Genomic DNA, 14,934 nt, shown 5'->3' with positions numbered 1-14,934 from the left:
GTCATGGTATTGTCTTTATCTGCTAGCCTGGTCTTATCAGAGTCTTGTACATTCAATTTGTACAGAGAGTCTGACCACTCTCCATTGACAAGTGTTAACTTCCTTGAAGGCGGGTACTCTGTTGAAGTTTAAAACTATTGGATCTGCCCAGAGCCACTCTGGATCTGCCATAACCAATCGCTAACGTTTGGTCGTGACGTCGGCTTAGCATCGCTAGCGTTCGCCTTAGCCAACTCCTTCACCACTAACGCAGCGAGCTGGAAAATCTAACTTTTCCCGAACCCCGTGGGGAGGAGGGCCACAACATCATGGCCACCAACAAAACTCAGCAAAGATTGTTCTTGCTCGGGCTTTAACTTCTGGATATTGGGCAGCGTTGCCACAACGGACCGAATGGCTTCGCTCGCATCTTTCTCTGCCACCATTACGGAACTACAACTCAAACTAGCACACAACCTCAACGACATCGTTCTCAGCCACTCCCTCTGATCGCTGATTGGACCGGAGAAAACCCAAGAATATACCGCAAACCCAGATGGAGTACTGAAGGAAAATGAAAATTGAGCGGAAGTACATAGGAGGGCGGAGCCAGGCTATTTATCTGCCTCTAGTGGTGACAAATATGAACAGGGCCGGCCCGTAGCATAGGCAAAAACAAGGGGCACACCGGCAGTCCAAATAAGTAGAGAAAAGTTAAAGACAATAAGAAGAAAACGAAAAAATGTGCGGGAAAAAAGCTACAAAATGTTGGGAAAAGCGATAAGACGACGAAAAATGGGTAAACACTGGAGAAAAGTGACAAAAAGGCACAAAAAAAAGCCACCAAACCCTCAATAAAAGCGTCAAAATGTGGCAAAAAAACGACAAAAAGGTTGAAAAGAAAACACACCAAAAACTTCGAAAATAGCAACAAAAACTGGTGAAATCTTGGCCAGGCCACCAAATCGTCGGCTCTGAATATGAACCACACACTATCGATGAAAATCTGCTTCGTCTACCAATTCTAAGCAGGTCAAGAGTTTGGAGTGTTCACCCTAAATAAGTGCCATTAAAATGATTCTAAGCAGTCAAAACGCAAAAGTAAAAACAGAAAATTATACGGATGTTATCCATCGCCACGCACAGAGGAGACTGGGGATTCTCAGCCTTCAGATGATGATTTTTCAGAAAAAAAAAAAAAAAACACTTGAGCCCAAATTCTTCCATTTTTCTCAAATAAGAAGGTGATTGTTTACATTTGTCACCTGTCATTAAAATGACAGTTCTTCAAACAGATGATTATAGGAGCTCTGTCTCCACTACTGTTAAAGGGGAACTATGCAGTTTTTTTTTTAAGCTTAATTTACCTTAACTGAACAGCTTCGGAGTCATTGGAATGGTTATATGACTTTTTTCAAGTTGAATGGTGGTCGTCTCTCTCCCACCTAGCGCCTGTGAGCAGAAAAACCACCCTTGCATCTTTCGGCTGGCGAGCCTCCGACCTCAGCGTCAGGAAGTATCACGTTTCAGGAACCGGGTAACAAGGTAGCGATGGAGTTTTTCACACTATCGTCATGGCTGAGCCGGCAAAAAAGAAGCAGAAAGCTAGGAAAGCATTGTCAGAGGAACAGAGAAAGCGGAAACAGCAGACTGACCGAGGACTCAGACACAAGTAAACATAGGAGCTGTCAAATATCAATTCCGAAGCTGTAGGGGGAGCTCTATAGAGAACCCTGCCAGCTAAAAGTGAGAAAACAGAAGAAATGGCCAAAACTGCATAGCACCCCTTTAAATGTGAGTTTTTACTAACGTGACTCTGACCACAGATCCCATCGTAGCGCGCCTCCCCCCAAACTGACCACAAACCAATTCTTTATTACATTTTTTTATTTAGGTCCCAAAAAACCATCATAATAACATTATATCAATAATATTAATACAGAAATTGAAAAAATGGAGGAAAAAAATAAAAAATAAAATAGCTTTTCTGTCCACAGCCTCAAACTTGGGGAAGGGATCCGATGCTCCAGAAAAACTCTGTTTAAAGTCTTTTTAGGGGGGGAGTGAACTGGGCGTGGCTTCAAGTTGAGCGCGCTGTCCGTCATTCTGCTGTGCACCAATCAGGAATGTCGAGGTGAGGCAGGGGGGTTGGTTTTCGAGGTAAAAGCGCAGAGTCTCAGTCTACTGCTGCGACATCTGGAGGAGGAGAACAGAAACAAGTTTTAATGATCAGATCTGTTTTTAGAGGAATAGGGCTGGGTTCAAATAATCTATCCTCCAATAAACTCTTAAAATCAATCTTTACAAAAACACATTTCCCTAACATTAGTTATTTATGAGTCCTCACTAAAATAATATGATAATGCAGTTAAAAAATAAACAGGAGAACAGAGGAACAACAAAATATTAAACTTCTGATAAATAAAATGTATAAAAATACAAACTTAAGATATGAAATTTAAAGGGTTAAACACGAGTGTTGCCCACAGGGAGGTTGTAGAGCGCCCTCTGGTGGATAAACTACGCAACCCCAACACTCAGAACATGGTTGAAGGGGGTTTCGTCCGTTTTTATTGTATTTTTTAAATATTCATTTATTTATATATTATAAATGTTGATACTGATAGTTTGGAAAATGCCTGATATCAGCCGATAATATCAGCCCGCCGATATATCGGTCTGGCTCTAAAAAAAAAGAGCAGCTTAAAACAACTTGTTATTGCAAAGTCAGCACTAGTAAGTTTACTAGCAGTTAATAACAGATTATATAGACTATTTTTCTTTCAAAATCAGGCAAAAAACGTTCTTTAAGTACTTTTGTATTTGAATAATTTCCCTGATAGTATTAATCGATGCTGGTTAAAACGGTTAATCGTTAACATCCCTAGTAAGTGACTGTTCTAACGGAGAATCCTCCGGATGGTTTGTTTACCTGTTGCGTCTGTGACTGCGTCTGTGTCTCGGGCCCTCGACTCGCCAGCCGGCTCAGAATGTTCCTCTCCGACATCTGGAGTCGCACGGCAACCGGCGGTATCCGGGCGATGGTTGCTGGCAGGCGGGTGACATCCGCCTTCATGTCGCTCAGCAGTTCCTCCAACTGCTTCAGCACTGAGAGAGAGAGAGAGAGAGAGAGAGAGAGAGACAGAGACAGAGACAGAGACAGAGAGCGAGACACAGAGAGAGAGCGAGACACAGAGAGAGAGAGAGAGAGACAGAGAGAGACACAGAGAGAGAGAGAGAGAGAGACACAGAGAGAGCGAGACACAGAGAGAGCGAGAGAGAGAGCGAGAGAGAGAGAGAGAGAGAGCGAGACACAGAGAGAGAGCGAGACAGAGAGAGAGAGAGAGAGAGAGAGAGAGAGACAGAGACAGAGACAGAGACAGAGACAGACAGACAGACAGACAGAACGGTTTTATTTCCTGCCTTAACTTCAGATTCTCTCTCTACACCATGTTGCAATGTTCTCATCTCATTGTGATGCTATTTAAAAAAAAAATTAAATTCACAATATTTGCAGCAGGCGAAATAAATAAATAACTTCGGAACCTCGAAGTTTACTCAAAAAACAACAGATGAAACAAATAGTCACAGTTTACAACTACAAATATTCTCATTATTACAATATCTCTAAAAGCATTTAAACCATCATGGACATGAAATTAGAAGAAGGAAACGTTTTTTAAGGCCCTAATTTAAACCAAAACCTGAGTCCTACAGGCCAACATACTGAACCAGTGTGAAACTCGGTGACATGCAGATCATGTGATCTGACTTACCTTTGTGCAGGACGGCGTTGGCCGGTTTGTTCCCGGACATGGACTCCTTGCTGAGGTGCTGGTGGGACTCGGCCAGACACTCCACCTCGCTGAAGCGGGTGTTGAGGGCCATGGAGGGGTGGGAGGGGTCCTCAGACATGTTGAGGTAGGCGGCGCGACGCAGCTGCTCCTCGATCACCAGCGCCTGCTCCAACAGCTGGGGGGGGGGAAATTAACTTAGAGAACTTGTTGTTATGCTAATTTATTATCGTCATGGGTGGATTGTAAAGTACCTAACGTGTCAGCAGGATTGATTATATAAATGCTTAACTCCCCGCTGTCTTCCACTGCTTCTATATCTGAGTGGAGACATTAGTGGTGGGAACAAAGAGGCCTTTATCTATATATAGGACAGCTGAAGACATGCAGCAAAGGGCCGCAGGCACAGAGTTGAACCTGCGGCTGCTGCGTCGAGGAGTAAAGCTCTATATATGGGTGCCTGCTCTACCAACTGAGCTACCCGGGCGCCCACCCCGCCTCAGTCAAATGTAAGACTTTTTACGACCTTTATGAATTCAATTTAAGACCTTTATCACAACATCAACCCTAAAATCACTAAACTTGCACTTGCCCATAGCTGAAGAATAAAAAAAAAAAAATCCATTTTACGTCTGTGGTACAATCTGAAAGAGACACGAAAGCCGATTGGCTGCAATATAAGTTGCATGTTTCATTTGTAGTCGTAATACAGCGAAATTATATTTGGACGAGTGAAAGAAAGAACTACAAATAGAGCCATAACGCCTTACATGGACGTAGGGAAATTAAGACCTGGTTAAAATGATGATGAAGACCTAGAACACAATACTTTTTAAGACACGAGGAAACCCCGTTTCAATCCCAACATGGTTTTCCTCTCCATCTACAAGAAGTGAAAGCTACCTTAAATCTCCGGGCGAGGAACTTGTTCTTGATTTCCAGGAAGTTGCCTCGGTTCATCTCTCCCTTGAAAGGCTCGTTGAGGATGGCGAACTTGACGTCGTTCTGGATGTCCTGCCAGCGAGCGTAACCATGTCTGGGGGGAGCTGCGGTCAAGAGGAACAACTACGTATGTAGATACCTTCAAGTAAAGTGTAACTGTTATTTCAATAGTTAGTTGTTGGCACTTATTGACCCTATACATGTTCATAACAACGATAAGGGGGGTGAACAGCTAGAAAAACTGTTTTATGATATTAAAGAGGCGTTGTTTACTTCATAGGCTGTGTATCGGTGGTACTACATTGTCTGCATCACATAACAGTGACATAACCGAAACATGTATCCTGGAATTCATTCAAAACATTGGTTTAGTAGTAACAAATTAATAAATATTTTTAAATTTGACTGAAAGACAATATTGTTAATCGCAATGATTACTTAGACAATTCATTGTAGAGCAACATTAGGAATGGTTTCAGCTCTACCCCTCCCCTCCCGCCTTAGTGAGATCTGAGAGCCAATCACAGGTGGGAAAAGGATACTGTATGATGCCAGCCAGCAGCCAGTAGTCATGACGACGGTGCCAGATCTCGTTGGTTTTCTTGGTGACGGTGGCGGCGCGCTCCTCGTTCTGCCACAAAGAGTGAAGCTCTGAGAGAAGAAAGATGCCAGTTAGGAAAATGAAACAACAACAACTTTTAAGCTATTTGTGTCTCTGTGTGTGTGTGTGTGTGTGTGTGTGTGTGTGTGTGTGTGTACCTGTGAATCCTCCGTCAGCAATGTTGAACATGAATCTGGTCTTGGCCTTCTTCTTCTCCTCGCTGGCGGCTCCAGCGGCGGCGGTGGCCGCGGCGGCTGAGGCTCCGCTCTCCTTGCTGCTGTCTCCGTTCTGCAGTTTGGTCGCTTCCTCTGGCTTCAGAGGCTCCTTCTCCTCCTTCAGATCTGCTGTGGGAGAGCCAAAGGAGACACGGTTAACGACCAGACAGCATGCACGGAGAAAGGGAAGGGGATAAGCCGGAAGCTGAGAATGTCCGGTTTGAAATATTAAAAAAGAAACTGGGTTTGGTACCTTTCTTTTCATCTGCAGGAGCAGTGGTGTCCATCTTTTCTTCTCTCTTTTCTTCTGCTGCAAAAGAAATAAAACCATTAGGGAGAAAATAAGAGACAGCCGTGACTTTAAAGATCATAACAGGCTGAGGAAAGACACGTTGTCACACTCTGAACAGCGACTTTTGCAGATTAGTCGGACACAGATCAAAATCCACCACAGCTGGGCCTCATTAAGAAGATGTGAGTCCTAAATTCCGTACTAAATGTGCTCTGAATGTGAGACAGCGAGTACAACGTAAAAGCAACAATTACGAAATTCGTAAGTGAGATGCATTTCTGTTAAAGGGGGAGATTTAAGGAGGACTTCATTGAAGTACAATTCTGAGATTTAACAACATTTACAATCGTTCAAATGTATAAAATTGAATCGTAAATATTGTATATATTATATAGTATTTATTCTCTTTTTATGACAGAATAAAACCAAAACAGATCACGTTTACAAGCTGCGCACCCTGAGCAAGTTGATAAACTGCATGTGATAAAAAAGGAGGAGGAGGAAGAGTTTTACCTTTGACTTCAGAGTCCTCAGGTTTGACTTCTGACCCCTCCGTCTTGGCCTCCGGAGGCGACTTGGTTTCCTCTCCATCCTCTGGGCTCTTCTTCTCCTTCTCGGCCTCGCCGTCCTTCTCGGCCTCCTTCTCTTTGACGCTCTCTGCTTCTCCGTTGCTGGGTTTGTCCGTCTCCATCGGCTCCTCGCCGTTCTTCTTGCTCTCCGGCTCGGCTGGCGGACTCTTCTCGTCGTCGTCCGGGATGGCGATCACCTGGAGGAGACGCGGAGGGGAACTTTGTGACACATCTTGGAAAAACAAAATACGCTCAGGAATCCAAAAGAGCCGACGTTTTAGTCCCGTCACTCAAGCGCGTGGTGCCTTTACCTCGTCGCTGGCCTTCGCGGGCTCTTTGCCGTTCTTCTCCGCCTCGCCCTCGTTCTTCACTTCCTTTTCTGTGTCCTTCGCTGCCTCCTCGGTCTTTGAGGAGGAGTCGTCAACTACAAAGACAAACACGTTCGCTCATTATTAGGGATGCACAATATATCGTTCTTTTAACCGTCATTGCGATATCAACTGGCACAATTAACACATCGAGAAAGGCTGCGACATATCGCGAAAAAACACTCCTTTTGTGTTAGTTGAAAGAAAATATCAGTAGAAAACTGCGCTTTGAAATGTGACTCCTTTTTTTTCTAGTTTTGCCTTTTATATTCAATGTTCAAATTTGTATAAAATAAAAGTAATGAAAGAATGATGGGAATTATTTCCTTTCATTTTTCATACTCAAAGCAGCAGAAAGGCAGAACTGAGCAGTGTTTCCTGTATGTTGACAGCATAGTGGCGGTTCGCCACGGTAACATTTCCAGCGCCACGGTATCAGAAATACGGCAGACGCACAACAGGGTTTCCGCTATGTACACCACCACTCCTTCAGCTGTTTATGAAAAGTCGTAAAGTCGTAGCGCCGTCTGCTCTACTGAACTCAAGCGAACCGTCATCCGCTCTCTCCCCCTAGGGTGAGCTCTCTCTCCCCCTAGGGTGAGCTCTCTCTCCCCCTAGGGTGAGCAGAGCAACTGGAACAGTGACGGGACAGGACGTTATGGCAACCAAATAAACAAGGGGAGTACTACTTCACTCAATAAGTGATAAACAGTGACAAAAGCCACGACATGAAATCCGCACTCACGCCCGTGAAATATGACAGCTACAGTTTATTGGAAAATAGCATTGCGGACACTGAAGTTGATGAATTTACTGTTTATCAGACCCCAGATGAGACAAGAAGCTAATATTAGCCACGCTGCTGTGATGGCCCCTCTGCCTCCCCCACTGCAGGAGACCGTGTGTATTCCTCCGACACGCTGTAGTAACGTTTCTGATTTAAAACTATTTTCCAGGTTAGTGGGGGTGCATACCGCTCAAAACCAACATGAAAAATGTAGCTAGTAATGTTCACTCAGCGTTTTGTTTTGTTGTTAAACTGTGTGTAAAATGAGCGGTGACGTTATTTAGACGGTACCGTCTATTTTCTGGATGGTTTCAAGGTAAGGGTCAGTAGCTTACATTAGCAAATAAGCCCATACTCTGATGTCCAGACGTCCCAAACCCCCCCCGAAAACAATTCTAGAGGAAACACTGCTGAGTACTCCTTATTATCGGTTTGTATATCGCAAGTACAATATAACATTATCACGATGTTCAACAACGTGGCTTGTGGCTCGGAGGAAGGGCGGTCGCCCCACAACCACTAGTTCGGGGGTTCAATCCCAGGCTCCTCTGGCCACATGTCGTGGTGTACCGGAGCAAGACTCTGAACCCCAAGTTGCTCCCTGGATGCTGTATAAATGGCTGTCCACTGTTTCTAATATTTGTGTTAAGAATGCCGAAATAAAATGTCACTATATTGTACTGTGTGTATGTGACTATTAAGAATACATTTTGTTTATCACATATTGTCCTCATACCGTGCAGCCCTACTCATTATGTTGTTTTAAAATTAAACCTTCCCCAGTAAATATAGTATATAGAGTGTGTGTGTGTGGTTTCACCTGTACGTGAAGAGAGAGTGTGTGTGTCTGTCTGTGTGGTTTCACCTGTACAGGAAGAGAGCGAGCGAGAGAGAGAGAGCGTTTTCACCTGTACAGGAAGAGAGTGTGTGTGTGTGTTTTTTCACCTGTACAGGAAGAGACAGGGTTCATACGCATTTTAATACTTTTCCATGACTTTTTGGCAAATTGCCATAACTATGTATTCCTGAAAATGTCAGTCGACATTATACAATAAGAATAAAAAAAAATTCTTTTCCAAAACTTTCTGGGTCTTTTAATGTTTCCAAAACCTTTCCAGGCCTGGAATTTGCATTTTTCAAATTCCAAAACTTTCCCAGGTTTTTTCAAAACGTATGAAACCTGAAGAGAGTGTGTGTGCAGTTTCACCTGTACAGGAAGAGAGAGAGAGTGTGTGTGTGTGTGTGTGTGTGTGTGTGTGTGTGTGTGTGTGTTACCTGGAGCGGGTGTGTTGGGCTGCGTGTCGGCGGGGGTGCCGGTGGACGGGGTTTTCCCGGGGGAATCTGGCTGAGCCGCAGCCTTCTTGCTCTCCTCCAGCTCGGCCATCCAGGGCATCGACCACTGACCGTTCACATGCTCAAACTCCTGAACCTGGAAGACGCGAAGAGCACGCGGTCGGCATGACGCAAAACACATCGCTGCCGTCAAACTCAAAAACGCTCAAAACAAGACGTCACCTAGGACACGCAGCACTTGGGCTGCATATAATGTTTGGTTTCATTAGCAGTTAGCTTGTTATATAGTCTTTAAAGAATCAATGAAATGCTATAAAATGTCAGAAAACTTAAAAGATGCCAATACCAGCTTTTACTTTATTTGCTTGTTTTGTTCGGCCACCAATCTCTTGTACCTACACGGCAAATCAATTTAAAATAAGATATAAGATAAGCCTTTATTGATCGTGTTGCAGCAGCAGCACAATGACAGAAATAAATATCGATAAACAGAAGAATAAGAATAAAACATAAGAATGAATACAACCTTTTTAGAGCTGCTTTTTGATTAATGTGTGTGTATTTTAGTGTGTAGAATTCTTCCTCTAAATCATCATAATAAAATGCATTATTATTTAAGAGGTGTATACAAGCAGTATGAGAGTAGAAGTTAAGCATTTTATTTTATGAGCATTTTATAAGCGACAACGTTTGCTTTTTCTGATTTTTTGCTGATAAAATCATTATCAATCACCAATTACTTGTTCAAAAATGGTGGTAGATTCATTTTTGTGGATAGTTATAAAGAGCAAAACTGGACTTGAACACCATCTGAGCTGACTTTTTGAAACCGTTTCTAAAAGTGGCAAAGTGTTTTCTTCGCATCTTGAAATTTTAAACTAAAATGTCCCCCCCACAAGTTAAAGACGATGTCCAGCTGCTTTATTCGGTCTTTTTGCGGCCGTTGTTTTCTCTCTCTCTCTTATTCTAACAACTAAAGTCAAACAGAGTAAAAAAAGGCAAAGCTGCGTTTGTTACCTTCTTGCGAATAAGTGACATAACACCGATACGGGTAAGGACGTGTTGCCGCGACAACCCTTCTCTGGGGACGCCGTCTGCGAAGGTCTCGGCCCCGTCGGCCCCGGGCTCACAGAGGTGACGCATGAACAGGGAGACGTATGCCCTGAGGGACAGACAGAGCAGAAAGGGTCCCAATGAATATAAATTCATATATTTTCGTCAACTTCAAATCTTAAATTGGTATTTTAAAGTCTTCGAAGTGACATTTAAACCCGCTTATTTACAGAGTTAGACGGTTCACATGTTGTCGGGAGGCATTGTGGCGTTTCTTACTTGAACTCTTTCTCAGATTTCCCTCGCAGGTCTCGGACCAGCCACTGGGTGGTGAAAGCATCTTGGGGAGGCATCCCATAACGCATCACTGCATTCAGGAAGGCCTTCCTCTGCCGAGAGTTGAAACCCAACACCTGGGAAAAAATGGAAAACAGATCGGGCTTTATTTTTCTCGAAAACAAAAATGCTACCATTACTTCTGAACCGTGGGAATCCACCGCAGTTGTTGTAAAAGTAAAAAAGCCCCGCAGCCGCTCACCTCGATGTTGCCTCCCACTCTGGCCAGCAGGGGGGGCAGCGGTTTGTCTTTGTCGTTCCTCAGGCCCTTCCTGTTCGGCCGGCGAGAGTTGGCTGCGGAGAGGAAAACAGACATGGGGATTATACAGACAGGCAGGAGTGCCACATCAATTCTATTTCTAATTCCTGTATATAAAAGCGTGACACATCTGGTCCTCTTTCTTTTACCGTTTGTGTGTTTATTGTATTTGCCGTTTATAAAACGTGTTTTTATGTTGTAGGAGCATCCAAAGACGAGTGAGGGACAATAAGTTCCCTAATGTTATCCTGTCTATACACAGGTGCGTATAACTGTCACTGTGATACATTCAGGCACCGATACACTTTTCCTAACATTAGCTTATAACGTCAATATTGTTCAAGGTTCTTTACCTCCACAGACAAACACAAATAATGTCTCTTACCTTCTGTCCGCTCATCAAAGTCCTCGTCTCCCTCCTCAGACGCCACCGAGTAATCTGATTGGCCGTCAGACTGGTCATCCTGCCAATCGGCTGCGAGACAAAAAAAACAAAAAAAAAGGGACAGATTTTTTTAATCCACAGTCCAATCAGACACCAAGACTACTGAACTATATTCATGATTAAGGGACCAGTATGCTTTACCAGAAGTGCTTCTTGTACGATCCCAAAACTCCCCCCCCAGCACCTTCTTTAGGGTTGGGTATCGTTTGGGTTTTTTTCCGATACCGGTGCTAAAGCGATACTTTTAAAAACGGTGCCGGTGCCTCAACCGAAAAAAGGTAGTACGAAGGGTACTAAACAACAGTCGGCGACATTAAAGAACGGCTTGTTTATTGCTAAGGCCATATGGTCAAAATTAAATGATTTAATAACAATTTAATAACTATAACATTAACTTATTTCTCTAGTAAATTGTTGTTGAATGACAAAAACAACCACCAGATGGGAAAAGGGTATTTTACAATAACTTTGAATGCACCAGTTTCAGTGAACGCAGTGTTTTTCCCGACAAGAGCTGCAGACTTTTACGTCCCGCTGTTGGAATCCGCTACAGTGAAATACAGTCACACTTTACGCTGTTTAACGTTAGCTGTCAGCTTTTTAACCATTGTGTTTACTACAGTTACTAGCTAGCGGTAGGCTAACGTTACCTGGTGTCGAGTGTAGTGTTAACTAGCGTCACGTGCAGCGATGCTTCCGTTTGGGAGCATCAGAGAGAAGCGCAGGCATATCATTGGCACCGAAATCCGCGTTGCTATTCGGTCCGGTAGATACCAGTCGTTAAGGCGCCGGTGCCATATTAGCACCGGGTCTCGGTACCCAACCCTAACCTTCGTACAAACTAGTTTTAGAGCGAGTATAACCCGACCCTGACATTAACAGAGCTCCAGCTCCAGGGCGCCGTGCATGCGTGCGTCTGTCTCCGGCATTTCAGGCACTTAATGCCTGGCCGACTCCTTTACTTGTTTTTCGATTGATTATCAGATTTAAAGTTTAGACTGTTATGTCTTGCTTTGATTTTATCGACTGTCAAAATAGTTGCCGCTTGATTTAATAGTTCGAAAAACGAATCGATTAATAGGTTTATCTTTGGAGCTCTACTTGTGACAAAGCATTTTGAAATCACTTTTTTTTAAAAATCTGAATGCTACTAGTAAAAAAAAGCTAAACATTACCTCTGTCCTTACCTCTGTCTTCCTGAGAGCCGTCGTTGTAGTTGACCTGCTTGCGGATGCGTTTGCCTTTGCCCAGGTTGCGGGCCAGATCCTCCTGCTGCTGCTCGTAGTGGTGACGCAGCAGCTTCTCCCAGTAGTCCGGATCCACGCTCTCCTCCTGCTTGATGATCTCCCGCTGCACCTCCTCCTCCTGCGTGACAGGCGAAAAGATGCAGAAACATGGAAAGGGTTGGAGCAGGTAAAGGACCAGAGGGCACCACTGGGATCAAGCAACGCTTCCTACATTAACCCTTTGAACTCTGCAAAACTTTGAACCTTTGCGTGTTGTGAGGTCATTTCTTGGAGTATCTTCAAAATGCTTCGTATCCCTTAAGTATTGAATTTGTGTCATAACTTTCAAAATCGGACACGTGTTCATCAAATTTTACTAAATAAAAACATATTGATCCAAACAATTTTTAAATGAAGAAACATGAACAAAATATTTCTTAACACGCCATGAGTTATCTGAACTCGGTACATTTTTAGTTTTTGAGATATGCTCAAACAGCAGCCGAGTTTAAAGGTATTTTGATCATTTTATCTGCAATAATATGGTATCACGCGGTTTTGCACTGGACGTAGCGTCATAGCGCCATCACAAGCGTAATGACGCAAGAATCGGAACCATAATTGGGTCAAACCAAACTGACGCCCAACCCCCAAAGTAATGACAGGAAAGACGGAAGCCTTAGCTTTCTGCTGCAAAAATAATGGACGCTCTAGCGGTTGAGGTTTTTATTTTAGATTGATTTAAACAAGTTCATGTAAACAACAACAACAACAACCTTCTCTAAGGGGTATATAAGCAATGTCAGATTTACGCTCTAGAAATAAATAACACAGGATGCCTAAACACATTTTCAGTGCACAGGCGCTCACCTCCTCCTCCTCGTCTTTCACCACATACTGAGCCACCTTGAAGGAGCTCAGGTACTCGTTCATGCTCTGCAGCTCCGGTTCGTCTGTGTCCCTCTGGTTCCTGTCCAGCAGAACGTCGATGGCCTTGTCGTCGTAGTGAATGACGCTGCTGTCCTCCTCCTTGCTCTTGTTCTCGCCTGAACACACAAACATCAGGTTAAAATGGGTCTCACTTCTCATCGGCTTCACGTGCCAACTGAAAAGTTGCGTCCCCTCCGTCCCCCCGCAGATATCTGCCACTGGATTCAGCGCTCACGTTCAAACTCGTCCTTGAAGAGCTGCTCCGTTCCGAACTTCAGGATGTCGTCCAGCTCCTGTTTGGACATGGAGCCAGTCTTGGATCCGAGACCGGGTCGGACCACCAGGTGAGTGAGCATCATCTTTTTCTTGGCAACCTGGATAGAACACAGAAGGAAAGATGGGAGGGAGAACACAAGAAAGAGCGATTTGTTAACATGCCAGGTAAAAAAACTAAAAGGAGTATCAAATATTTATAATATTTATTATTATTATTGCTCTTTAAGTAGCTATAAAACTTTTACATGTAGCTAGGGGCAGATGTTTCCAGGGTTTTGTCCTAGAGTTGCAGTAGAAACCAATAAAAACCACGACTTCAGAGTCAAACTTATTCAGTGTTGTCCCTGCCAATATAAGGTTTAGGCGCAGGACCAGAAAGACCAATGAATGTAACTAAAAGACTTTCCTCACATCTAATGATTGTAGTTGGCCTTCTTTAGAAAGTTTTGTCTTTAAGCTTTTTAAATGTTATTTATTTATTTATTATCTGATCACTTTTTAGAAGAGAAATGGTGAGAATAACGGTCCAAAATGTAACTACCACAAAAAGGGACAAACTGACTACAAAGAGATGGCAAATGACCACAGAGACTCAAAACAACCTCAAAGAAAACAAAAATGACCAAAAAGAGACAAAATCCCAAACTGAGACAAAATGTATTGCATGTTTTTTTAAATAGAAAAACGTGGAGGAATGAAGCTTAAACCCCCTGCCAAATACACACTTAAAGTGCTCGTATTATGCTCATTTTCAGGTTCATAATTGTATTTAGAGGTTGTACCAGAATAGGTTTATGTGGTTTAATTTTCAGAAAACACCATATATGTGTTGTACTGCACATTGCTGCAGCTCCTCTTTTCACCCTGTGTGTTGAGCTCTCTGTTTTAGCTACAGAGTGAGGCATCGCACTTCTGATCCATCTTTGTTGGGAGTCGCACATGCGCAATAAGTACTGCTGGGAGTGCCATGCTAGCAGCTAGGCGAGCATTATTACGTGTGTTACAAAGTGACGCACGTTCGTCTGAAGTAAAGGCTGAACTACAATAGAGCTGTTTGGAGCAGTTTGTGAACAGTGTTGGAGATGGTAAGTCCCTTTGAAGTGGACTTTGGGCTTTTTCACTTTGTAAACCTATAACATGCACAAAAAGGATATATAACACAATAAAAGAAAGGGAAAAAGCATAATACGAACACTTTAAGTCTTCCACAAAGCCAGGGGAAACCCTGTTATTAGTAGCCAGATCTAAGCATCTGTTCCGCAACACTTGCGTGACAGAAGAAAGGGTTTATTTTTGGGATTTTCTGTGTGTTGCACCTGTCCCGTTTACCTGAGTAATCCTCTCCTCCACAGAGGCCTTGGTGACGAAGCGGTAGATCATCACCTTCTTGTTCTGGCCGATACGATGAGCTCTGCTGAAGGCCTGGACACAGACGAGGAGGAGTTAGGAACAGTCAAAACAAGATCTTTACAACAAACTATAAATAAGAAAGGTGTCTCTGGAACTTTTCAATGAATGTCAGAGGGAAATAAAACCAACTTCCCTCTTAAAATAAACATGAAAAATACT

The 14,934-nt window shown here is 43.4% G+C and overlaps 1 protein-coding gene across 7 annotated transcripts in view; it reads right to left on the bottom strand.

The window, feature by feature from the left end:
• Positions 1-1,848: 1,848 nt before the first annotated feature.
• The window catches only part of chd4a (chromodomain helicase DNA binding protein 4a), a 38,283-nt gene continuing 25,197 nt past the window's right edge, over positions 1,849-14,934 (bottom strand). For 2 of the 7 annotated variants that reach the window (XM_078267183.1, XM_078267184.1), the window contains exons 24-42: positions 14,695-14,787; positions 13,325-13,463; positions 13,030-13,205; positions 12,109-12,298; positions 10,874-10,963; positions 10,432-10,523; positions 10,173-10,306; positions 9,858-10,002; positions 8,823-8,976; positions 8,368-8,412; positions 6,704-6,816; positions 6,337-6,589; positions 5,785-5,841; positions 5,475-5,660; positions 5,258-5,366; positions 4,677-4,809; positions 3,756-3,951; positions 2,912-3,087; positions 1,849-2,175 (exon numbers count right to left, since the gene is read on the bottom strand). In XM_078267183.1, the coding sequence (XP_078123309.1) occupies positions 2,161-2,175; positions 2,912-3,087; positions 3,756-3,951; positions 4,677-4,809; positions 5,258-5,366; positions 5,475-5,660; positions 5,785-5,841; positions 6,337-6,589; positions 6,704-6,816; positions 8,368-8,412; positions 8,823-8,976; positions 9,858-10,002; positions 10,173-10,306; positions 10,432-10,523; positions 10,874-10,963; positions 12,109-12,298; positions 13,030-13,205; positions 13,325-13,463; positions 14,695-14,787 (2,496 nt within the window). In that variant the 3' untranslated portion in view covers positions 1,849-2,160. The remainder of the gene's footprint in view (positions 2,176-2,911; positions 3,088-3,755; positions 3,952-4,676; positions 4,810-5,257; positions 5,367-5,474; positions 5,661-5,784; positions 5,842-6,336; positions 6,590-6,703; positions 6,817-8,367; positions 8,413-8,822; positions 8,977-9,857; positions 10,003-10,172; positions 10,307-10,431; positions 10,524-10,873; positions 10,964-12,108; positions 12,299-13,029; positions 13,206-13,324; positions 13,464-14,694; positions 14,788-14,934) is intronic. The other 5 variants (XM_078267185.1, XM_078267186.1, XM_078267189.1 and 2 more) reach the window with 5 other exon arrangements.

This window comes from Sander vitreus, chromosome 14 (genome assembly GCF_031162955.1).
Source record: "Sander vitreus isolate 19-12246 chromosome 14, sanVit1, whole genome shotgun sequence".
In the NCBI taxonomy this organism is placed as follows: domain Eukaryota; kingdom Metazoa; phylum Chordata; class Actinopteri; order Perciformes; family Percidae; genus Sander; species Sander vitreus.
Note: the sequence above shows the minus strand (reverse complement) of the source record. Positions and strands in the feature narration are given on the sequence as shown.